The 24313-nt window shown below is 45.9% G+C and overlaps 1 protein-coding gene across 1 annotated transcript in view; it reads left to right on the forward strand.

The window, feature by feature from the left end:
* The window catches only part of GRIK4 (glutamate ionotropic receptor kainate type subunit 4), a 418916-nt gene extending 399314 nt beyond the window's left edge, over positions 1–19602 (forward strand). The window contains exons 19-20 of the mRNA XM_012773499.2: positions 12920–13038; positions 16570–19602. Of these exons, the coding sequence (XP_012628953.2) occupies positions 12920–13038; positions 16570–16926 (476 nt within the window). The 3' untranslated portion in view covers positions 16927–19602. The remainder of the gene's footprint in view (positions 1–12919; positions 13039–16569) is intronic.
* Positions 19603–24313: the final 4711 nt, after the last annotated feature.

The following is a 24313-nucleotide window of genomic DNA, read 5'->3' on the forward strand; positions in this document are numbered from 1 at the left end:
TCACCCTCCACATCGCCCCATCACCTCAACCCGGCCCTATGTCTCTTTTCAGACCTTCTTGTTACCTGACATTATATTTTCTATGTGTTTGTTTACATTCTACCCCTCTTCCGGGATGTAAGTTTCATGAGGGCAGAGTTTGTCTTCTTCACAGGGCTGGCACATAGATATTTGATTGATTGATTGATTGAATGGTAAATTGGGTTGAATTTAGAAAGCAGTCACTGACTGGGATGTGCAGCTGAGAAGTGCTGCAGGTCCCTGAGCACCCTGGACTTTCCGTAGGGAAAACACATATCCTGGTTTGCCCAGGGTTGTCCTGATTACATCTGCTGTAGATCAGTTCATGCCTGTTAGTTATTTCTAGATAACTTTCACTCTCGAAGTGTCCTGGTTTGGATAATAAATCAATAAACCCTAGTAATCTATTGCCGCCTTGTTAAAATATGCAACAAATTTACCTGCACACACTGTCCCCAGGAAAGCAGATGAGAATTAAAATGAAGGCTATCATGCGCTTGCCTTTTCGGCTCAGCATGCATGATTATCCCTGGTGGGACTGTGAATGAGTGACTATGTGTTTCTAAGCGTCTATGTGTAGATCTCTATCTTGCAAGGAGAGGTCTCGAAACTATGGATCTATGGGGCAAGCCCTTTGTCATTTAAAGGAAATGCTGCCCTCGGAGGAACCTGATAAGGCCACACACTTCTGAACTCTCTGCTCCCCCAGGGCCAGAGCTGGCCACGGGGAAGGCAGTGGCCATCAGTGGACAGAGAGCATGGGCAGATCTCATTTCAGTCCTGGCTCCACCAGTTGCACGTTCGTTAGCACAGCTGAGCCCGCATTTCTTTCTCTGTAAAATGAGCACAGTAATCAGCACCCATGTGGCTGTCGTGAAGGGAGAGTGGAATGAATAGCACAGAGCGTGGCTCATGTATGTTACAGCGGTTACCGAGCTGCCCTCCAGAGCCGTGCTGTGCCACTCTCAGGGCAGTCTGATTCCATTAGCTGTCTGCAGGGGAGTTATTTTCAGTTGTCAGCCAGCCAGCCATTCAATCAACAGGGTGTGCTGGGGGACAGGGAGGTGTCCACCCACATCATTTCATACTCCTGAGAATAAGAAAGCACTACAGGCTTACCATCAAGGACCTTAAAGTGATTTCTGGAAATAAAACCAACATCCTTGAAGTGATTAGCAAACAATCTTAGATACTAGCTAAATTACAGTTAAATACTGTGGGGTGAAGTACAGAGGAGACTATTTGTTCAGAGAAAAAAAGAAATGGAAGTGACATAGAGAAAAGTGTCAGGATGCTTTCTTTTGTGGGCTGGAGAGAATGAACTAGATTTTGAAGATGCCCAGGACTGAACAGGGACGGAATAGGTAGGGACTGTGGGAAGAGGGTATTGCAGGCAAATAGGCACCTCGAGGAAGGAAGTGGAGGCAAAAATCAGCGCCGTGGGCAGGGCTGTGTGCAGGGGCTGCGGGTGGTACAGGGGAGCAGAGAAGCATTTGCAGCTGGGGCGGTGGGGCCACGAAAAGGGTTCACACTGGGGAAGGTTTGGGTGGCAAAATTTGCCACCTCCGCCCCACAAAAACAATACATGGATTGGAAACATGGCTGGACCTGGAATTGGACTGTTGGTAAGTCAGCATCCATTGATGTTGCTCTGTGATATCAATGAACCTGAGGATGGTGGGAAGGAGCGCATCTCACCTAGATGTGGAGGGATACAGTGGTGGCATTGTGCCCTGGAGCTATCTAAAGTGGGAATGCAGAGGTGTGTGCCTGGGGCCCAAAGCAGAAGGACCTTGGGTCCTTCCCATTATTGATAAGTGAAATAGAAGAGATGTCCAGTTGTCCATCTTCCCAGAAGCCCTTGGGGCCTTCTGAGACTTTGGGCAGAGCACTCAGTACTACATTGCAACTCCTGGCCTTCTCTGCTTGGTTGTTGGCCCTTAAGACCTAGTCTCATTTGCTTCTGTGGCCCTAGCCTCCACCACAGGGCCCAGCACCTAGTAGGCACTCAATGTCTGTGGGATGTGTGACGATGGCTACTGCTAGCTGTGAGAAACTGCCAATTACCGTGTTCTCCTGGGCCATGCTGGAGTGGCTCGTGGAACTGTGCTTGGAAGTACTCCCCTGAACAGCCTTGGCACCCAGAGCTCCCCACTGCCAGTCAGTTGTTCCTGCCTCTGAGCAGCTGACTGGACGTATGTGGTGGTGTAGCAGAGACATTGAAAAGGGAGACTAGAGCCAGACAGGAGTGGCCAAGGGCAGTGCAGGGACCTCTGAAGGCTCCTGCTGTCAACCCATCATGTCCAGGCTGCAAGCTCTGGTCAGCTCCAAATCTCTCTTCTCTCCTTCTCCCCACTAGCCTGGGGTTTCCTGGGCTTTCCTTCCCTTTTTAAATCTGATCCCATGTGGTCTCTTGGGGCTCATTTCCCCTTATGTCTCATTACTGAGTTGATCCCATCTCTCCAGGTCCCCCTTTCATCCCCGAACCCTAAAACCAGCCTCAGGAGCTTCCCGTTGTACACTTACTCATGTGTGTTATGTCTCCTGCTCATCTCTGCGGAGGATCAGGTGGAGGGGAGCAAAGTTGGTCAGCACAGGAAAGGTGACACAGGATCTGGGTACCTTACAGGCCTCACCAGGGACCTTAAGCTAGACCCTCCCTCTCCCATTTGAGATCTCACCCAAAGTCCATGGAACGGAGCTCACTGAACTTTGACCTTCCTGCACACCTGTTTGTTCTACTGACAGTGCTGGGACGGTTCTCTTTCCCGAGGCAGTTTTGACAGGGTTCAAGATCACGAGCATTGCTTCAGATGGCCTCCCTTCTATAGATGCCTTTGTCCTAAGAGACACTGGGAAATGTCTTTGAGCCTCAGTTTCCTTTTCTGGAAAATAGAGGTAATAATAGCATGGCCATCTCCCAGGGCTATTGTGAAGATTGAATAAGATAAGTCATAGGAAGTTCTCAGAAAAGTGCCTGGCACAAAGTAAATGACAACTAATTTTATTCCGAAATCTAGGCCTGCAGGAGCAATGAAGGCACAATGAGAGGCCTGATAGTGTCCCCAACCTGCAAATATGCCCGTCCATCCTGTGGTCCTTAAGGCTGAATGGCTCTTCAGAAATCAACACTTATGGCATTTATTTTTATGTCTGATGACATTTTCCCCCCATAGACGACAAGCAACTCACAGGCAGGGAGTGTCCTGTTTGTTTTTGTGTCTCAGTGCCCAGCACATCACCTGACATCAGTATTAGATGAAATAATGAAGAACAAATGAATGAGTGAATGAATGAATGGGCAAGAATCTCAAGGTCCTCCTGACTAGGTGCCACTTCCACCTTTATCTTGTGTTTATTTCATCCCAGACAGGAGCCTCGACATCCCAGGTGTTAGCATGGAAAGTGTTCATGTAGCTCCCATTGCAGCCAACAAACAGTATTGTAAACCACTGTGTCCCAGGGACTGTCTGAGTCTCTCAGATCGCAAAAAGGAATATGACATGGCCCTGCCCTAAAGAGGTTTAGAACCTAGAGAGAGGCGCAGAGTTACTATAACGGTTGTGCTATAGGAGTGCTTTAATAGAACTATAAAGAAAGCATCTGGAAGCCCAGAGGAGGAAGTGATGGTTCTCAGGAATGGTCAGGGGAGGCTTTGCAGAGACATTTGGCCTGGACCTTAAAGCATTCTTTAGGAGTCACTGCTCAGGGAAAGTTGTTGAGCACAAGTGTTGCACTCAGAACTTGGTATGAATAAGTAGGCTGAAGTTGGAGTTCAGAGGGTGTTGAAGGTTGGGCAAAGGCATCTGCAAACCAGTCTGCCTCACACTATTTCATGGGAAGGACAAACGGCAGAGAAGACTGAATGTGAACTCTGGGGATCTGGGACATAGACTAAAGCAGCCCACCATGTTGGAATTTCCTTAAAGGCTTCTGTTCTGTCTTGAAAATACATGTGATTGTGTATCTTACTCCATAATATAGACATGTCTATTTAACATAAAAATGTTTTTCCCACCCAAGCTCCAAGTAAAATCAGTGTTTTTGGAAGACGCCTCATAATCATGCCATAGCTTTGCCAGACACCTTGGCACACGAACATTGCGCTGGACTGTGTGTGAGAGAATTGGCAGCAGTCACCAAGGTTCTATTGCGAGATGTGACACGATGAAAGCAGGTGCCATGGGATGGAATTCTGAGCTCTTCGTGGCATTCTTGGTCCCAAGGGATAGTCATTGCCTCAGGAGAAACAAAGCCAAATTATTGGCTTTAAGTTCTAAAATTAGTTCTCACAACTCACAATAGAGACAATGTTCTTGGAAGGCAAGGTTTATTATTTGCTAAACAATTATTTTGGAACACAGAAAGTTAATACTTAAGAGATCTGGACATAAATTTGATGTTAGAAGTTAGAGTGTGAAAAGAAAACAAAGTAAGAGCGAGAGGCCACCAAGCCTACAAACCAGATAGAAGGATGCCCTGGCCAGGACAGGAGATTCTGAGTGGAAAAGGACACATGGCTGGTCCCTGCCCTGCTGGGAGCTGGAGTGTGGCAGATATCACTCCTAGAATTAGCTGAGGATTCCAAGAGTTATAGAGAAATTTGTGCATACTTCTGGAGTTTGGCAAACCTAAGAAATATGTGCCATGCCCCAGTGGAGTGGGGGCATGAGAGATGGCACATGGGGACCCAGGGTAGGGAGGGCCCAAAGAAAGGCCTGAGTTTTCCTAGGCTCCAGACAAGGGTGTTAGAAATCTAAGTGGAATCCACCTTTAAACCAGACATCTATTCCCACCCTCCTGCTTCAACACATAATAGTCCTTCTTCCCAACCCCAGACCCAAAATGCAACCTGGGGAGAAGAGGGAATGGAGAAAACACTGGATTTAATGTATTTAAAACTGAAATGACTGAAAAGTCTTTATGTTTTTGGAAATCAGTTGGAAATGGAACTTTGAAGTAGAAATTAGGTCCATTTATACAAAAATAAAGCTATAATTTTTTTGGTAGTTGGTTTTGGAAATTCTTCCCCCATCCCAGAGTGGTTTAGATGGCTCCACAGAGTTCTAGGAAGACTGACAGCAGAGTTCATGATGGAGGGAGAGGGGAGACAGATAGGGAGATCAGGCTCCCAGGAAAGATGGAAGGAAGTGAACAGGGGGCTTCTCTCCACTGCACTTTAGGACCAGATGTTCCCTGCCATGAGGAAGAGAACAGAACAGTTGAAAGGGAAAATTAACAGTGGAGGTCATCCTGCCCAGGTCCCAAATGCATCAGAAGATGCCTGGGTCCTGTCAACCAACCGGTGATAACTTGCCTCTCTGCGATCATCCTTTGAAACAAAAGGGCGAGCCGCATTAATATAGTAAGAGAAGATATCCAAGGGTGGGGCTGTCTGGAAGATGCTGTGCGAATCACCATGCAAGCCAGGCCTTCAGCTAACATCCCAGCCACAGCAGCTAGCGCCAGTTTAATATGTGGCCCACTTTTGCCATGGCTGAGGCCCAAGCAAACATTACTCAGAGATGCTAAAAGGCCTCTTGGCTAAAGTGCAATTCCACGTGACCTCCTCCAAGCCAAGCAAGAAGCACTAGTCTGAAACGCGAGGCGCCATTGCTTGATCTCTCTCTGGCAAATGAGCCATCAGACTTACTACCCTCTATAACTCACTGCTCAAGGGACTCAGAAAATCAAGGCTGGTATGACCCCAAAGACCTCTTCCTTTAAGTCTTTAAATGGCCATCAAGAATCGGACCACAAGAAAACATTTTTTTCCTTGTGTCCCAAATAGAACAGAGGGCGGTAGTCTTCATTTGCTTTCCAAAGCAGGTCCTAGGTGCTCTTTGTTTTTATAATTCGAATCAGGTGGCTTCCACTTGTGCCTAAAGGAACGACAGGAATACGGAACAGGCAGAGAGGGATGGAGGTGAAGGAAACTGTGAGGGTCCTTTGTACAGAGACCTCAGAAACAGAGAGTGGCCATGGGAACGTTGGTTTTAATTAAAATGTACCAGACAACATGACGGTGCCTAACATAATCCTTTTCTGCTTTGTTATCCTATTAAAATGTGAGAAATTTCAAAGAAATGGAACTGGTGCTTACCCCACTTCTAATCCAGGATTACACCTCAAGTATCACTGCCAGATTCCAGCGGGGAATCCTAACGTGGGGAAGAGGCCGCCACTCCTGCCTCTCTTTGCCAGGTCTGACTTGCCCCTCCACTTCATCTCCCCCCCCAACTGTCCCCGCGTGGTGAACATCTACCTTCACACGCCACTAAAAAAATGAGGTGGCAGATCCTGTGGAAAACTGGAGATTACAAAAAGAAGCAGGCTTCATTCCAAGCTGCTTCATTTTCTTCTGCCTTGTTCTTTTTGAAAACACTTATTTTATTTTATTTTCTCGCTCAGCTCCTATAAAAAGAAATATCGCTAGCCACTCACAGATGCTGGCAGCCCGATGCAAAGGGATTGGGTTACCAAAGTCTCTGCGGAACAATTGCTAGACAAAAAAGGTGGTCGGTGGACTCCAGGGGAATTAAATACCTTTATCTCGAAAAACACAAGCTCACAATCGGGCTTCAAAGGAACATAAATACACCACCAGGCTGTGAAAATCAGGGTCCCCTTTCAGGAGTAGAAAAGAGGCCAGTGGCATTGACTCACAGGAATCCTTGGAGAACAGGAAGTTGGCTGTCTGGCACAGTGGGAATGAAAGTGTGAGACATCTTAGCAGGAGTGGGGGCGAGCGATGGGGCCAGGAAACTCTGGGGATGCTTTCTCTCTCTTTCTTTTCAGGGGGGCCCCGCCTTGTGACCCCAGTTCTCTGGTTTCTCTGGAGAGCGCACAGGCTGGAACCCTGAATGTGGGACTTTAGATAGCGTCCCAAGATGCTGTGGCGGAGGCCTCTCCCTAATCAAACCAGATCTGTCGCTGAGAGACAGAGAAACCCTGCGGGGGTTTCCAGAAAGGCAGATGGTGTCAGAATTATAAAGACTATGAGCCCACCTTTGTCTGGAAGCTGAGCCAAGATTAAGTCAATAAATCATCGATTAAAATGTTTGATGCGATGTTCTGAAGGCTAGAAGGGGATTTTATAAGCTGTGTGGGATTTTATAGGCCCAAAGATAGAATATCCTATTCCCCACCACCACCACCACCGCCGCCATCCCTCTGGAGGTCCCAGGAAGGAATCATTCGTCAAGGCGCCAGGCTGAGTTCTGTGCTCACACCCCTGCAGCATGAGTGGACACCGAGTGAAGGGAGAGGGGGCGGGGGGCAGGGCCCTGGCTCCAGTTTGGATTTGGGCACTTCCACTTGTCAGCCGTGGAACCCTGGGCAAGTTGCCTGACTGCTCTGCACCTCAGTTTCCTTGCCAGGAAAATGCAGGTGAGAGCAGTGCCTATTTTACAGGTAACTGTAAGCATTGAATTGAAATATTTAGCCTGGTAGCCTTGCTCATAGGAAATGCTCATATTAAACACTCATAAAGGTCTGATTTATATGTATAAAGAGCATTGGTTTTGGAATCGGATTTATCTAGAATTCACATCTTAGCTATGAAAACACGGACAACTTAAGTCCTCTGAATTTCCATTTCTTTTAAGTGTAAAATGGGTACAAGAGAGCCTCCTTTACTAAGGATAATTGAATGAGATAGCACATGTTTTTAAAAAATTAGATACTTGAGCTCATATTTTGATGAATTATCAAGTGCCTCTCCCAGAACTTGTGTTTTGATAAATTGCAAGATTTATCAAATGCCTTTCCCATCCCTCTTCTATTTTGTGTCCTTTTCCCCTACTTTTCTCCCATTACTCTCTCCAGAATCTGCTAGGTCTAGTCAACAGATGTCATGGTGAATGCGAGAGGAAGTGGCAAGCTTATGATTTCATAGTCCTCAGCACACAAACAGGATGAATCGCTTTGCATTTTCTGGGAAGATCAGATAGGTCAGTTTACACATGGGCATGCAAAGTTACTATTTGCAACAAATGACACTATGGAAATGGGACCATTTGATATATTTGCACAAATATAGGTGAACGTGGTTCTGAAGTAGAAATCGCTTGAAAGCCACATTGGTCCGAGGATCCATGTTCTTGCCAAATGCTCTTGATGTGATGCTCCAGCACCTAGCATGGTGCCCAGCTCGTGGGAGCTATTCAATGAAGATTTGTTGACTGACATCCAAGAGCAAACACACTGTCTTTTGCTGGAATGGTGGCATTAGTCTGAACTCTCTCTCTACATGTGAATTCTGTGCACCTCCCTCTGTGGCTCCCGTGGCCTCTGCCTCTTTGCCTCTTGGGCCACAGCCCTCCCTCCCCTCCTCTGTTCAAAAGGAGCTTCCCCTCTACATCTTAGTTGTAAAATTCCACAGTGCTCCCTGGAGAGAAGTGAGGGTTTTAAGGGCTAAGGGTTTTAAGACATAAGTGTACCTGAGTCCAAGAAGTGCTTCTTAGCTAGTCAGAGCTAAAGAAAGCCATTCATTTGCACTTGTGAACTATCATTTGTATTCGTAGACAATCTGTGGGTGACAACAACGTCAGTATTTAACCAACCAGGAGTTTGTGGGGAGAGTTTGATTCTATTTCAGCTAATGTAGCTTGATTGCTGGGGCCTAGCTGAGGCTCAGAGACTCAAGTGTCAGGAAAGAATCCCAGTTTTATAATGGCTGCACCAGTTTTAAAGCCATCTGTCTGGATGGCTTTGGTGTGGTCCCGTCTGAAGAAGGGAAGGGAGGCAGTGACTAGCTAGCTCCCCAGGCCCTCTTGCAGGTGCTGGGGCGTCTGTGAGTGCAGCAAGGGCCTCGTGGGCTGCGGGGAGTGCGCATCGAAGGCCCCTTCTGATTAATGGCCGTGTGCCGTGGCAGGCACTTGACTTCCAGGAGAAAGAGCGATGACAGTGTTAAATGGAACTGCTGCTCTCTCCGAACTTTCCCTTTCCCGCTCCTCACTCCATCTGTTTCTCCACTCTGACTCTGCCAGCAATCTATTCTTGCTTTCTCTTTCCAATGACTTCCTAAAGGCAGGAGTGGGACACAAGCCTCCCTTCTGTGGGGAGGGGGCCGCTCAGCCGGAGCCAGCGCGCTGGAGCCCACACCTGTGATTAACTGGCCCCGAAATGCGAGAAGCTGGGAAAGAAACACTGTGGGGTGTTTAAGTGGCTCATGGCTTCAACCAGCTTCCTGTTAAAACCCCAGGAAGCTTTCCCTCCTCCAAGAAGCTTTCCCTAATCTAATCAAAATTATCCCCGCACAGACCACATACATACCCATTTATAACCCTCTCCCACAGCCCCCCCCCATTTACCCCGTCCACGTCATGGATGACCCACGCCAATGTTAGCCGCCGCTCAGTACAGTCTGGGCTGCCTGCTTCTGTGACCAGTTTGGAGTGCTCAACAAGGGCTGTCACGTTTTAGCATTATTTAAACAAAATTTGACTAGGTATGAATACATATATATCCAAAGCTTTTGGTAATACAGGCCTCCACATCTGGAATGTCTATATCCTGCTCATTCTTTCAACAAACATGTATTGAGCTCCTATTATGGGCCAGGAACCATGATTGTGGGGTTACAGAGTTGAACAAGGCATAGTTCTTTGCTTCAAAGGACTCACTGTCTAGTGGGAAACCCAGATACATAAACTAATGTATTATTTTATGCACTATTAGAGTGATACACAATGTATTGTTAGTGAAACACAAAAGTGGTATTACTAACAGAGTCAAGGAAGGTCAGAGAAGGTGGCCTGGAGGAAGCGGTCCCTGAGCCAAGTCTTAAAGGGAAGGCTGAGGTTAGCCAGGTGTGCGTCTGGGGAGTGGGGGAGGTTCCAGGCAGAGATACTAAAGGAGCAAAGGTTCGGAAGGTAGGAACCATGACGCCGTGTGCTGGGAGCTATAAACAGGTCTGTGTTACTAGAGGATGTGTTGCAGTTAGATTTTGCATTTCAGAAAGATCGCTCAGGCAAATATGTGGAAGGTAGAGTTGAAGAGGAAACAGCTACAAGCAGGGAAATCATTTGGGAGGCTACTGCAATAGTCTGAGCAAGAGATGGTGGGCACCTGAGCTAGGGAAGTGGTCAGAGGGATAGACAAAAGGGTAAGGAGTTGAAAAATATTTAGGAGGTAAAACCAGCAGGACTTGGTAATTAAGAGCCAGGCCATAGAGGACAGGCAAGATACCAAATGTAGAAAAGTAAGAAGAAAATGTGCCCCGGAGCAAGCAGAGGAGATTCAGTAGGTTAGAAGAGAGCAGTGATCAATGGCTTTATAAAAAGCCAAGAGGGGGTGTGGTTGACAATGTCAAGTGCTAAGAGAAGTCACGTAAGATCAGGACTGGAAAATTTCCAGTTGGTTAGAAACAAAATGTTTATTGGCAACCATAGTGAGGGTGATTTTAGTGGTGCAAGGCAGAACAAAATATAGTCAAAACAGAATTGTTTTCTCCTTCAGATACCATAGACAGAGTATCTAGGGCCTAAAAGCTTTTTCAAGTGTCCAAAATTATGTCTGTGGTCTGAAAAAAAATGATTGGCTTCAAAACGCAAAAAGAAATCTGTAAAATTAAATTAAGACATGTTTAATTAAATATCTCCAAAGTGTAACATTTTAACTTCATTAATTTTTCAATGTAATATTCATAAAAACTTCATTTCATTTAGAAACAATTTTTTGTTAGATTTTCTTATTTTGCAACATTCCCCTGTATGCACAACGATGGCTGAGGAATCACAGCCAATTGCAAATTAATTGTTTCTTGCTGCTTTGTAATATCAAAAGCAAAATTTTAAAAACGTATGTAACATAAGATGTGGGTGCATTTTCTTCTGCTTGAGATGGGGCCTCCAAATGTAAGTGTTTTTAAGGGCTTTTAGAAGGTCTTAAAATAGTTCTGATGTAGACAACTCTCAAAAAGCTTGGCCACGGAAGGAAGGAGAGAGAAGGGGTGTTGATTAGACAGAACTGGAGAAGGTAGGGAGGATTTTTTTCCTTAAGGAGGGAGAAACATGAGCATGTGTGTGTGCTGAGGGAAGAGCCGTGGGGAGGAGAAGATCGGAGGAGGATGGGGCGGTGACTGACGGGGAGGCTAGGGACTCAGCTAGAACAAGGGTAGCAGAAGAAGACCTAGAGGGAGAGGAGAATACCCCCTACAGAAGCAAGAAGAAGGTGAGACCCTTTCACCCTTTTTTCTGTCTCAGGCAGAACTATCCCCAAGTGATCCAGGAATCCTGTAGTATCTCAACGGTCACTTGGAGACCCATTACCTGAGCAGGTGACCACTCTTAGTATCACCATTGTCCCTTGCCCTTCACTAGAGATCTCCATCCATCCTCCCTCCACAGGGGCTGGCTGGAGAAACTAGTTTGTCCATGCGGCTCAGTTACACATCCTAATACCCCGGTTCTCACCACTCCTAAACCTGTGGGCTGGAGCATCTGCCTGCAAACCCCGACCAGATCCTTGGTGCATTCCCTCTTAAGTGGCCCTTCCGTCCCCTTATGCTTGTGGATCCTGATGCTGCCACAGTCAAAAGCCTTCTACTCATATGACCCCAGGTTAGAGGGGCAGGTGTTAACATAGGAGGTTGGTACATTTTCTTCTACTTCTTTTATGTGAGGTGGGACTTCCATATGTAAATGTTTTGAGGGCTTTAGCCATTAAGGTAGAATCGAGCTTTATAATGATCCCCCATTTTTGATTATGCAAAACAGAGGATCCCACATTCACATAGGTGCTCAGGAGTTGACCATGTGGCTCTGCAGACCGGAGTGTAAAATCCACCTGATGCATTTGTCCTGTGAGCCCTCAGAGCCACTGTAAGCGGATTCTCACTGGAGGCAGGGACTGCTGCTGCACTGGGTGTCTCTCACAAACAAAAAACAGGTATTTCCTTGGGGCTGTGTGAGAGGAAACTCAAGTCATCCTGAAATGGCCAGGAAGGGCTTTTTCCAGCTTTCCAAAGGGCAGAGGTAGCGTCATATTTCTGTTCCTGAATTGTAGCGCGTCTCATAGCGTTGTGCAAAGCTGACTGTCCAAAAACATTTCATTACGTAGTGAAGCTCAATGTTTGACGCTATGGAAATGGAACAGCTACATAATTCTATAAATATTTATTGAATATACACTATATGCCAGGTATCATGCTAGGCAATGCGGATACAACCAGAAACTATGCCTGACTTAAAAACTTGTGAATGCTTCAGAAAATACCAATTTGTAAACTAATTTTAGGCCTACCTGAAGAAGAATCACCTGTGAAACTTGTCTAGAAATACAGATTTCTGGGCCCTGTCTCCAGATATACTGATTCAGTAGGTCTGGGGTAAGACCTGGGAATCTATATTTTCAACAAGCTTTCTAGGCAGTTCTGGTGGCACCCAGGTTTGGGAACCTACTAGTTTGGTGGGATAAAAAGTTTTACTTTATAGGTAAGTATTTTAGTAACATGCAGATGCAGATAGGTAAACACAATTTTTACTATCCATGGTTTGGTTAAAACAGTTGCGAACATCATGCAAACACAATATTAGGAAGATTGACTAAAAATTTTATGAAACTGCTAGAATATACTGGTATTTTGGTGTCATATCTCTCTATATGCTAAATCAGATTTGACCTGAGCCCTTTTGTCAAGATGATCCTCACCTCCCACCCCAGATCCCTTTGTAGGCTTCCTGCCAGTCTCCTTTATTGGCAGCAAGATCTTCCTCCTCCGTTTTATTCCAACTATGCTGCACTTGTTAAAACAGATAATTAAATCTCTTCATGGAATGTGTGTCTAAAACATCTATAAGACTCAAGTTCTTGTTGCTTAAATGACTTTGACACTTTTGGTGGAATGATTATGTCTTCCTGCTCTTTTACACCATTTGTTCTCACTCTCTTACAGGCCTGGGAATGGAGAATATTGGTGGAATCTTTGTGGTTCTTATTTGTGGCTTAATCGTGGCCATTTTTATGGCTATGTTGGAGTTTTTGTGGACTCTCAGACACTCAGAAGCAACTGAGGTAAACTTCAAAGGGTTGGCAGACAGGGTAAAGTTCCCCGGGCTCACGCACACGTAAAAGTCATTTCAAGCAGAACCTGCAAAATCCCACAGGAGGGTAGTGTGCCCACAAGGAGCATGATGGGAAGAATCCCAGGTCCCCAGGGTAGGACTTGGTAATCCATCGCTTAGTAATTACACAGCCACAGAAGGGGCACTTAACCTCTCTGCACTTCAGATTCTTCTTTGAAACAGCCCAGCAAATAAAATGGGAAAAATATTTTATGAACAGAAAGCCTTACAGAACTATAATTTTAGACGTAGTATAGTAAAGAATAACAGGTGAAAGAACCAGGTTGCTTATGGAAAAGACCTCAGTCCTTCTGTTTTTAGCATGTTTTTGCCTTATAGGTAAAGATCCTTAGTGTTATCCCAACTCATGTGAACCTAAGATTTATATCTTCCTTCTCGGGGATTTTGAATAAGTTTTAATTCCCTAAATATGACTTAGAGATGGGGTTAATATGCACTTTACACAGACTGAAGAGTCTGAGAAGAAGGAAGAAGACTTTACCCCATTCTTCTTCCATTCCACCCAAGAGAAGGTACATAGATCCTTACATGTTAATTGCATGATTAGGTTTTCTTCAAGTACATTCGCCTCTATCTCAGTCACCCTACTCAGGATCTTCCTGAAATCTTCTTCCTAGTTGGCACTGGAGAAACATCTCATGCCTGTACAGACAGTGACCCTGGAAGTCTATGGACTCCAACCTCATATAGGACCCTGACCCAACACTGCCTGCAACTCCTGTGCTATTCTGTGCTCAGCCTCTCCTCTTTCCCACATAGGACTTCCACACTGCCACCCATTCCTCAAGCCCCTCGGCTTCTGCATGCATGCATAGCACTTTTTGTCTTATGGGTTTTTGTTTGTTTTTTGAGACAGGGTCTTGCTCTGTCACTCAGCCTGGAATGCAGTGGCCTCATCATAGCTCACTGCAACCTCAAACTCCTGAGTTCAAGCAATCCTCTTGCCTCAGCCTCCTAAGTAGCTGGGACTACAGGCATGCACCATGATGCCTGGCTAATTTTTCTATTTTTAGTAGAGATGGGATCTCCCTCTTGTTCAGGCTGGTCTCCAACTCCTGACCTCAAGCAATCCTCTTCCCTCGGCCTCCCGAAGTGCTAGGATTACAGGCATGAGCCACTGCACCAGGCCTATGGGGCTTAATTTTACTTCCCACATCACCAAGAAATTGGAGTGACCAACCCCAAATTGGTGGCTCTAGCCACCCCTGCAACTACAGCAGCAGATGTCTCAGTACTCCTCTGTGACATTATCCTGTCTTTCTTCAACTACTTTAGGATTATCCTGTTTCTCCCACATATTTTTTTCTACCTGCTCTCCCTCCCAAATCCATAAATATGCTCAAGTTTATGCCATATTTTAAAATAGCAAGATTACTATTGTCCTTGCCCTATCCCTCTCATCTTCCAAACCAAGGGGATCTGACTGAGAATCTCTATCTCCGCACCCTCCATTTGGTCCTCAACCCAGGGCAGCCTGGCTTCTCCCCACCCCTGCACTGAAAGGCCATTGCTAACAGGTCTGACCCCTCCCAATGGACAAAACCAAGAGGATCCATTGAGCCTTGCTGGACCTCAGTGTGCCCCTTGATGGTGTGGATAGTTCCTTCCAGAAACTCTCCTCCTTGCCTTGCATGGCACTAAACTCTCTTGGTTCCCTTCATACTCCTGTCTCCAGCTTTACTGGCTTTCTCCCTTTACCCATTCCTCAAATGGTGGTGGTACTTACTTATGCCACAAGACCTAGTTCAGGTATTCCCTTTCCTGAGAAACCTGCCCCATTTCTCCTGCCTTCTCCTCGGACCAGTAGAGTTGATCGTTCCTCCTCCTTCCCAACACCATCATAACGTATGCATGGAGCACTCACACACTGCATTGCAATGATGGCTGTGCCCCCTACTAGACATCGAACTGTCTGACGTGAGGACTGTGTCTTTTATGCTTGTATCTTCCCTGCAGAGCACAGTGCTTGACATAGACAGTCAATAAATACATGTTGTTCTATTCTTGTCACATGTAATAGATTAGGGCAAGTGTTGTTTTTATTGTCATCATTTATTATTAGAAGCAAAGAGAGGTTAAGTGACTAGCCAAGAGTCTCTACTATTTGGTGACAACAGTGGGTGTAGGATCCAGGTCTCAATATGCACTAGCACAGGACATATTGCATTAGGTGAGACTGCCCCTCTTCAACTGCTTCACATTTGGTTATTCTCCCAAAGGCTCATGGTCTGGACATACATTGACAAATTCATTGAGGAGTCTGCACACTCCCAATAGCTAAAATGAAGAGTAAAGGCAATGTTAGCCACTTGGCTATGATAGAACAACTGTCCCATTGACAGGACTGGATGGAAGAACAAAAGACTACTTTTCCTATCATGGTCCAGGAAAGTGTCTTTTCCAGCTCAGAATGGAGAACTCATGGGCTTGGAGTTAGATAGGTTTAGGTCCAAATTCCAGCTCAGCTATTTATTAGACAAATATTTTTGGCAAGATATATAACTTCTCTGAGCCTCCATTTCCACATTTGTGAAATGGATATAATAATAGTAACAGTAGTAATACAGGTTCTTGATTCTTCATTTACAATTCTGAAACCCAAAAAGCTTGGTTACGTTTCAAGTTCTTTTGAAGTTTGACGCAGATGCATTCAGTGACAAAACTTGACTGATGTTTATGGTCTTTATCTCACGCACTGTGAGTGTATAAACATGTTGCTACAGAAATATTGATGTGTTTGAATTAGAGTCTTCCCCAGGCTCACTGAGTGTGAGACATAATATACTGTTGTGCATCGTATTACCTTCCTAAAATCCTAAATATCCAGAATATTCCAAATTTTGAAACTCAGCTGGAATCAAGCGTTTCCTATTGGGAGATTGTGGACCTGCAGTAGTAGGGGTCGCTCTTGGTTTAGTTATCATTAGAATGCATCATCTCCAGCCAATAACCAGTTGGTTAAAACAAATGAGGATCTGCAGCCTGAGAACAGAATGTTCATGGACACATGGTAGCTTTTGCAAATGCCTGAGAGACTGACATGTGGTGGAGGGGTTATTTACTTTGTAGGCTTCAAGGTCCAAATTTAGCTGGGATCAATGAATGAAAATTTCAGGGATAGAAATCGTTAGCACAGTAGTAGGAAGCAGCATTTGATGGAAATGTCTAACAATGGCGTGGGCTCCTTCCCAAGGTGGTGAGATCATGGTCTTTGAAGGTGTTCAAAGACCGGGCCATCGGCTTTAGGGCCCTTGAACATTATGGTGTGGAGGGCATTTGAACATAAACAGGGGGTGGCCGTGAGGAGATGGCTTGAGAGGCCGTCACACAATCTTCACAGGTAAGGTGGCACGCTCCTGTGAACCCGACCCCCGCAGCCCCCCATCCCAACACACCCGCGGGGGAGGCGTGGGGCTGGTTCTGAGAGGCTGGGCTGTGACCCCGCTGCTGTCTCCTCCAGGTGTCCGTCTGCCAGGAGATGGTGTCCGAGCTGCGCAGCATCATCCTGTGTCAGGACAGTATGCACCCCCGCCGGCGGCGCTCTGGGGCCCCTCAGCCCCGGCCCCCCACCGCGGAGGAGCGGCGGCCGCGGGGCACGGCGACGCTCAGCAACGGCAAGCTGTGCGGCGCGGGCGAGCCGGACCAGCTGGCGCAGAGACTGGCCCAGGAGGCCGCCCTGGTGGCGCGCGGCTGCACGCACATCCGCGTGTGCCCCGAGTGCCGCCGCTTCCAGGGCCTGCGGGCGCGGCCGTCGCCGGCCCGCAGCGAGGAGAGCCTGGACTGGGAGAAGACCACCAACAGCAGCGAGCCCGAGTAGCCCCGGCGGCGGCAGGACGCGGGAGGCCCGGCGGGGAGCGGGAGGGGCTGGGCCGGCGCCGCCGTCCGTGCGCGCCCGGGCTTGCGCAGCGTCAACACTTCTCTCCGGATTTGGGATCCAGTCACTGTACAAAAAGATCAAAGAGCCTGACGCCCCAGCCGGAGACAGCGCCCGGTCGGGGAGCGGTGTCCGCCCAGAGACGGTGCACCCAAGAGGCAAAGGATTCGCCCTCTCGTGGGCACAAGGACCCATCTTCTCCCAGGGGGCCTTTTCCTCTCGCCAAAATAACACAGAGTCTGGGGTGGGGGGTCCCTGCCCAGGCAGATCCAATGAATTGGTGGAATCATCAGTTGAATTTCCCCCTAGGAAGGGGCCGTTGTACCCTCGGTCTAGTTCTTACAGGAAAAAAAAAAAATTAAACTCAACAGGGAAGTTTTTCTTTTCTGGATTTGTATATGTTTGTTAGTGTTCTTCTCCCCTTCTCCCCCCCCCCCACTCCCTTTTTCTTTGTCAGCTTCTCAGTTCTGATCATTTGCTCTGTGGTTTTGGAGGGGAAGGCTGGGTTAGGGAATAGAAGTCTAAATAATCTCTGTTCCTTTTTCCAGAATTTTAGGATATGGAGGATTTAGGATATGCATTTAGGATATGCATCAGATTTCAGGTGCTGACCTCTCCTTTCTGTATGGTAATTGGTGGCCTGCCAGAGCTTAGGAAAAGGGTCTTAGGAAGAATCAGGTGGAGAGTCTCAAATAAAAGTCCATTAAAGTACTTTTGAAATGCCAAAAAGCAATTAACCCATAGTTTACTCAGAGAAATGCCTGAGATTTCAAGTTAATCTGTATTTTCTTTCTCTTTATTTATTTATTTTTTTTTTACTTTCACTATTAATGGGTTTGATTTGATCTTTTGTGACTGTGGTCTCTGAAGAAAGACAGGCGAGGAGAACAGAATGCACAAATTATCCTGGGCTTTGTTTAAGGAGCAGAAAGGGTAAATATAATTTTCCCATACCATGGCCTTGACTTCTGTTGGGATGTGCTGTTCACGGAAGAGGGACAGGGCCACCCTGTTGGTATGGTGCGTAACTTTGTCAACTGCATCTTTTTTTAACCAAATTTAGTGGCTGCCTATGACCAGACCCCCAAGGCTATAATGGATTGGGTAGTTTTTTGCTACTTAAATGTGAGATCTAGGTGTGAGAGTGTGTGTGTGCACGCACGTGTGTTTGTGTGTGTGTGTGTGTGTGTATTCATTAAGTGGAAAGACCTTAAGTAATCAAGAATTTGCCAGGTTCCTGGGAGAGGGGTGAAGTCTCTTAGCCTAGTACGCAGGCCTGGGAACCAGGAACTCTTGACTCCTAACCTCAGCTTGGGCAGTTGCCTCCCTTTGTGTGACTTTAGGTTAAGCATTTAACTTCTCTTCCATCCTCAGAATGGGAGTTACTGATGCTTTCCAGCTTATCAGATGACTGCTAGTTACTGTTCTACGAGTGAGAAGTTTGCAAGGTCCAGAGCACACAGCTGATGGCAGGGGCAAGAATTCCCAGCAGCTGCTTGGCCTTTGCCTGGCTTCACCACGTGAGAGTTTCACACGGAGAGTTTTCGTTTGCTGGTGGAAAACAAATTCTATGCAATTTCTGATTGTAAACCTAGAAAATTCAGAGGGAGAGAGAAACAAACAGCCAGCCGCTACCACCTCCACCTTTACCAGCGTTGCCACCACCTTGAATCAAATTGTCCTCATGTTGTTTCTGTTCCGAACGTACTCAAATAAAGACATCTTTGGAAGATGACAAACTTAATTCGTGTTTTTGCTGGTTAGGGAGGTCAGCATCCTCTTTGTGCCAGGACAGTTAGTTAGAGCTGCTATCCTGGGGGCCAAATGGTACCCCGAGTATTCATATGAAGGATGCCAGTTTTGTCCTAAGCTGACCTCTTCTCTCTCATGAATTTGAATCCTTCTTCTTTCTTTCTCTTCAACCATCAAATGACAGTAAGCTGTGCGGGACACTTGTGTATTTTTTAAACCTTGCCTCAAGCCTCATGGAGAAACGTGGATTTGGTGGGACGGGCACCCGAAGGCCAACTGACTGCAGACCCCAGTGGTGCCATTCCGTTCCCACCCACGGCTTCCTCCCATGCTTCTCACAACGTGGCTCCTACTGTCAGATCACATTTGGGGCGGGAAGGGTTGTTTTTTAAAAAACTTGTTTTTATGAGCAGGATATCTTGATCAATAGCAAACTTTTTTTAATGGATTAGTGAAATAAATGTCCCCATGCATCATTTATAAAGTCTGTTTCTTTCACCGTGTGGAATAAAGATAAGACTGACAGCACTAGACAGTTTCTATTAGCTGCTGAGCCCATCGCTGCACCTCACTCAAGCTGGTAGTGAATTTGCAACCAGCTAGTACTCTTCCTTGGTTTGTCTCCACTTTTTATCTGTTGGTCGTTGGCTTTCTTTTCCATTCTGTATTTTCTATCTGACTCTGTATACTGTATAAAGCAGTTTTTTCTTGTCTGTTTATCTTTCTTCGACTGGAATTTACAATAAAACAGAAACAAACCCTGAGATGTTAGTGATGGATGGAAGCTGTTTGGATTTGGAAAGCATGGTTCAGTGTGTCTAATATCCAGGTACTAGACTCGAAAAGCAAATAAACACATAAACCCACTTTGTATCTTCCCCTCCACCTGCCCTTGTCTTTCTCCCTCTTTCAACCTCCCTACCCACTCCCCCACCCCCTGTGGCTGGCTCTTTGTTCAGATCCCAGGAAAGTCTAGGTGGCTTCTTTCAATTTTCAGTCCTGGGAGTCTGAGCCAATCCCCACCCCCAAACCCCAAAACGGATACACATGTTAATGAAGTTCAGCATTCTGGGGTTTTGTCTTCCTAAATGCACTTTCACAGAATAGTCATCTATTGATACCTAGGGTAACTCTAGTCAGATATCACCCCAGATTCCACTGGGAGCTTGAAGATTACATCAATTAAAATATAATACTTTGCTTTATTTCTTTTAATTGCTTTGCAGGGCCCCAACCGTCACAAGATCTCTACCTCAGAACCCAGGTGGGGTGTAAGTTGAGCATGTAGATGGCCGAAAATCTTTTGGCTTCTTCTAATCCACTGCTCATATGAGAATATTCATCCTGGGAACTTGCCAACCAGCCCTCTTATTGGTTAGGTGAGACTGAAATATCATGATAACCAATCCACCTGGGGCCACTCTGTGAAAGTTTGTTAGTTTTGGATTCCAAGGAGTTTAATTTTCTTTTGGAATCCAAGGGGGACTTCCCCATGGTGTAAGGAGTCAAATACAGGAGGCTGAAAAAGGGCTGGGCCATTTCAGAAGTGGCAGAGTGGTGGACTGAGGGGAGCCTGAGAGAACCATTTGTGGCCTTCCCACCAATAGGGTGTTCGCAGCAAGGTAAAATAGTCTGGAAATGATAAGGGAGATTTGATTCCCGGGATGGTTGTCAGCTCTCTTGGTCCTAACAAAGAGGCCTGTTTGGAATATTCAGAGAAGGAATCCTTTCATAAAGATTTTGCTTAAAGCCTCCTATGGGGCCTTCTCAAAGAGAGAAATTAAACCTTTAGTTGTTGGGAGCTGTGAGTACTTCCCTTGCCTTTCAGTAGAAGGTGACTTTCTCCAAGGCCAAATAGAGTACCCTCAGGGGCTGACGATCTGGCCATCCAGTGGTTTGCTTCAAAGACCTGCCATGGCATGCTTTCAAAATACTTTTCCCATAGAAGAAAAAAAATGTAATCAGGTGTAACTTCCATGGGGGGGGGGAAACCCTCCAAATCTCAGAACTAAAGTGGTCAACACCCTTGTAATTTGAGAGCAATCAAGCAAGAAAACTCTGTCACTATTGTTAAGACTATTATCAGTCAACATTTAAACTCATGCCAATTTCCAAATCTGAAGAATGAATGAAAAAATACAAATTTTACCATAAAAAAAAAAATAGAAGAATAAGTGCTGAGATCAAGAAAGAAAGACATCTACAAAGGCAATAAAAGTGGAAAACAACCACTCTGACCAGAAATGGCCAAAAAGTTGTGGCTCCAAGAAGAGGCATAAAGAAATTGAGCATATGAGTATGGCCATATGTAAGCCAATAGAAATAGAAATAGAAATATTTCACTAGCTGGGCTTTACTGAAGCATGTCGGGGAATCAGTGCATTGTGACTCATGTAGCTACAGGAGGTTTGATCCTGTGTACAGGTTAGACTAGGTACAGTCTGCATTACAGAGGATGGAGGCGAAATACATCAGTGCAAAGATCCTCCTGCTAGAAATGAGCTAAAGAATCCTGCCCACTCCAGTATTCCTTGTGCCCAATCTAATGTTGTCTCTTGGCTCTGTCAGGGAACAGGGACCAAAGGATCTCTCCTCCTACTGGCACATTTTCATAGATTGGTGAGTAAGCTGGAGAGGGTAATTTCCTTAGCACCTAGCACCCCATTAGATGCTGCAGGAAATAATGAAGAAGTAGAAGCAATAATCTGTACTCTACCTGGGAGGACAAAATTTACCTGTAAGAAACAGTGGAAAGCAAGCAAACAAATAAAAAAAAACCCACAAAAACAACAAAGCGCTCAAGTTTGGAATATGAACCATGTTGGAATTCAGAAGGGCTCAAGATTCTATTAATAGGTAGTTAAGAGAGCAAAGGAAAGCTTAGTATAGGAAGCAGGACTATTTGTGTCCTTGGTTTGTTTTTTTTTTATGTCTAGAAAAACAAGACTTTGCTTATCACCTTTGGAGTAAAATATGGTTAATTCATGTTGATGAATTCAGCACTCCTCTGATAAAAGATGGTCTGTTGTTGCTGTTGTTCTGTTTTCACCCACAGCAGTCCTTTTGAGGAATTCTGGCTCTCATATGATGCTTTTCCCTGTTTGCTGCCAACACTGTAGAAATCCTCACTACAGTCTCATCCTTTGGCTTCTTTAAAGTTGTATTAGCAAAATTAGCTGCAGACACAAACAGCCTCATCCTGCAGAATACAGAAAGTTTAACTGAAGGGAGCAATGAAACTGTCTGAAGTGGATTGTGAGCTCCTTCTAGAAAAAGGATCAAAGAGTTTAAGAATTAGAGGGAAGGAGTATGAATATAGAACTCAAGATACGGGGCCAATGTGAAAATTAGTACAGAACCAAATACCTAAATTTCTGCTTTTCCAATGACAGGAATATTTACAACCGGCTTCTTCCTTTTCAGTCCATTAAAGCATCCTGTTATCCATGGCACAAGGAGTCTGCTTGGGAAGTTATTCTACTTGGATTGTTCTGATTGCATTCTTAGTAGCTTTCCCATTAAAAATAACAGAATGTTCCATTTCTACATCATCTGTAATCCTATAACACCAAGTGGCCTGGAAAAGCATTTTAAATCACTAAAACTCGGTCAGATGTGAAGGTCAAAGGAGAGAAGTCACAAGCAGGTAAACAGCACAGGCTGGCATTACCAAGAGAACATGCAGCCCCATAGGCTCCAATGGGGACAGGACTTTAAAACTAGCTGAAAGAGGATAAGAGGGAAAATAGCTCTGTATAGAGAGAAAGTTATTTTTCTTGGCTGCTTTTTTCTCCTTTTTATATAAGCTAAACTGGTGTGTGTGTGTGGGGGGTGCATACGTGTGAGCAGTTCAGCGCAGACTGGCAGGTTCCTGTGTGTGTGTGTGGTGTGGGGGGGATACGTGGGGTGGTGTGTGTGTGTGTGTGAGGGTGTGGGGTGTGTGTGGACATGTGTTGCAGTTTAGCGCAGACCCACAGGTTCCTGTCAGTGAGTGGAGGTGGTGTGTGGTATATGTGTATAGTGTGTGAGTGTGTGGTATATGTGTGTGTGTGTGTGTGAGTGTCTGAAAGTGTGTGGTGTGTGGTGGGTGTGTCTGAAAGTGTGTGGTGTGTGTGAGTGTGTGTGTGAAGGTGTGTGGTGTGTGTGGTGTATGTGAATGTGTGTGCGAGTGTCTGAAAGTATGTGGTGTGTGGTGTATGTGAATGTGTGTGTGAAAATGTATGGAGTGTGTGCGAGTGTGTGGTATGTGAGTGGTATATGTGAGTGTGTGTGAAAGTGTGTGGGGTGTGCTCAAGTGTATGAAAGTGTGTGTGAGTATCTGGTATGTGTGAATGGTATATGTGAGTGTGTGTGAAAGTGTGTGGTGTGTGGTGTATGTGTGTAAAAGTGTGTGGGTGTGTGAAAGTGTGGGGTGTGTGTGTGAAGTGTTTGGGGTGTGTGCAAGTGTGGGGTGTGTGTGTGAAAGTGTGTGGGGTGTGTGAAAGTGTGTGGTGTGAGTGTGTGTGAGTGTGTGGTGTGTGCGAGTGGTGTATGTGAGTGTATGCGAGTATGTGGAAGTGTGTGGTGTGTGAAAGTGGTGTGTGCGAGCATGTGTGACAGTGTGTGTGTGTGTGTGTGTGCATGTGCAGCAGTTTAGCACAGACCCGCAGGTCCCTGTTAGTGCTCCGTACGTCCATTTCAGAAGGCAGAAGACACTTTCCATTATCACTTCAGCCGTTCCCTGTGCTTCCAGGTAACCTTGCTGGGCTTAGTCTTCTGGCTTTTAGTGGCTTAGTTCTCACTGAATGGTCTTTGATGTAATTTATTTCTAAGCTGAACTTATATGTAGATGCGTGAGGTGAACGATGTTTCTCTCCATTCCCGGTGGAGCAGTAAGACGCCTGAGCTGACTTCCTAAAACCTGTTTCCCCGCCACTCCCATCAGCTGCAGAACAAAGCTCCCGTGGCATTCATAAGCGACCGAAATGTTGTGCCCATAGTGTGCCTGAACACAGCCGGTGAGAAGGACAACGCAGGCTCACTTTCACTTACGCTCCATACTTACCGATAGCCTCGTCCATTTTAGCCAGAAAACAATTTTCAGAATGGTCAGACAGTGAAATCATTAAAATTTGAGTGGTTAGATTGGCTAATAAAGTACAGAATTTGGATACATTCTTATTCAGCTAGGCTATCTTTTGTTCCAAATCAAACAAAGCAGCAGGTTACTGAGGCTGCCTTTACTTTCAGAGGACTCAAGGCTTTCCCTGCCCCGGCCTCTGGTCATCTTTCAACCTTCCCTGACACTTTCCTCACCTCCCTTCCACCCATATGGGATGCAGCCAGACCCTGAAGCCTCTGTATTTGTCCTATTTATCTCAACCCTTTCTTCCAGGTTTTTGTTCTGGCAGTTCCCCCTCCTAGAATGTCCTTTGGAACTTCCTGTGAAGTCTTCATTGATCCTCATCACCAAGAGAGCAAGGGATAAGCCCTCCCTCTCCTGAACACCCCCAGTCTCTATGTCCCTCATCACTTCCTACATTGGATTATATGTGACACATGTGCTGGCCGCCTTACTCCTGCCTACCAAAGTACGGCC

Source organism: Microcebus murinus, chromosome 4 (assembly GCF_040939455.1).
Source record: "Microcebus murinus isolate Inina chromosome 4, M.murinus_Inina_mat1.0, whole genome shotgun sequence".
Classification (NCBI taxonomy): Eukaryota; Metazoa; Chordata; class Mammalia; order Primates; family Cheirogaleidae; genus Microcebus; species Microcebus murinus.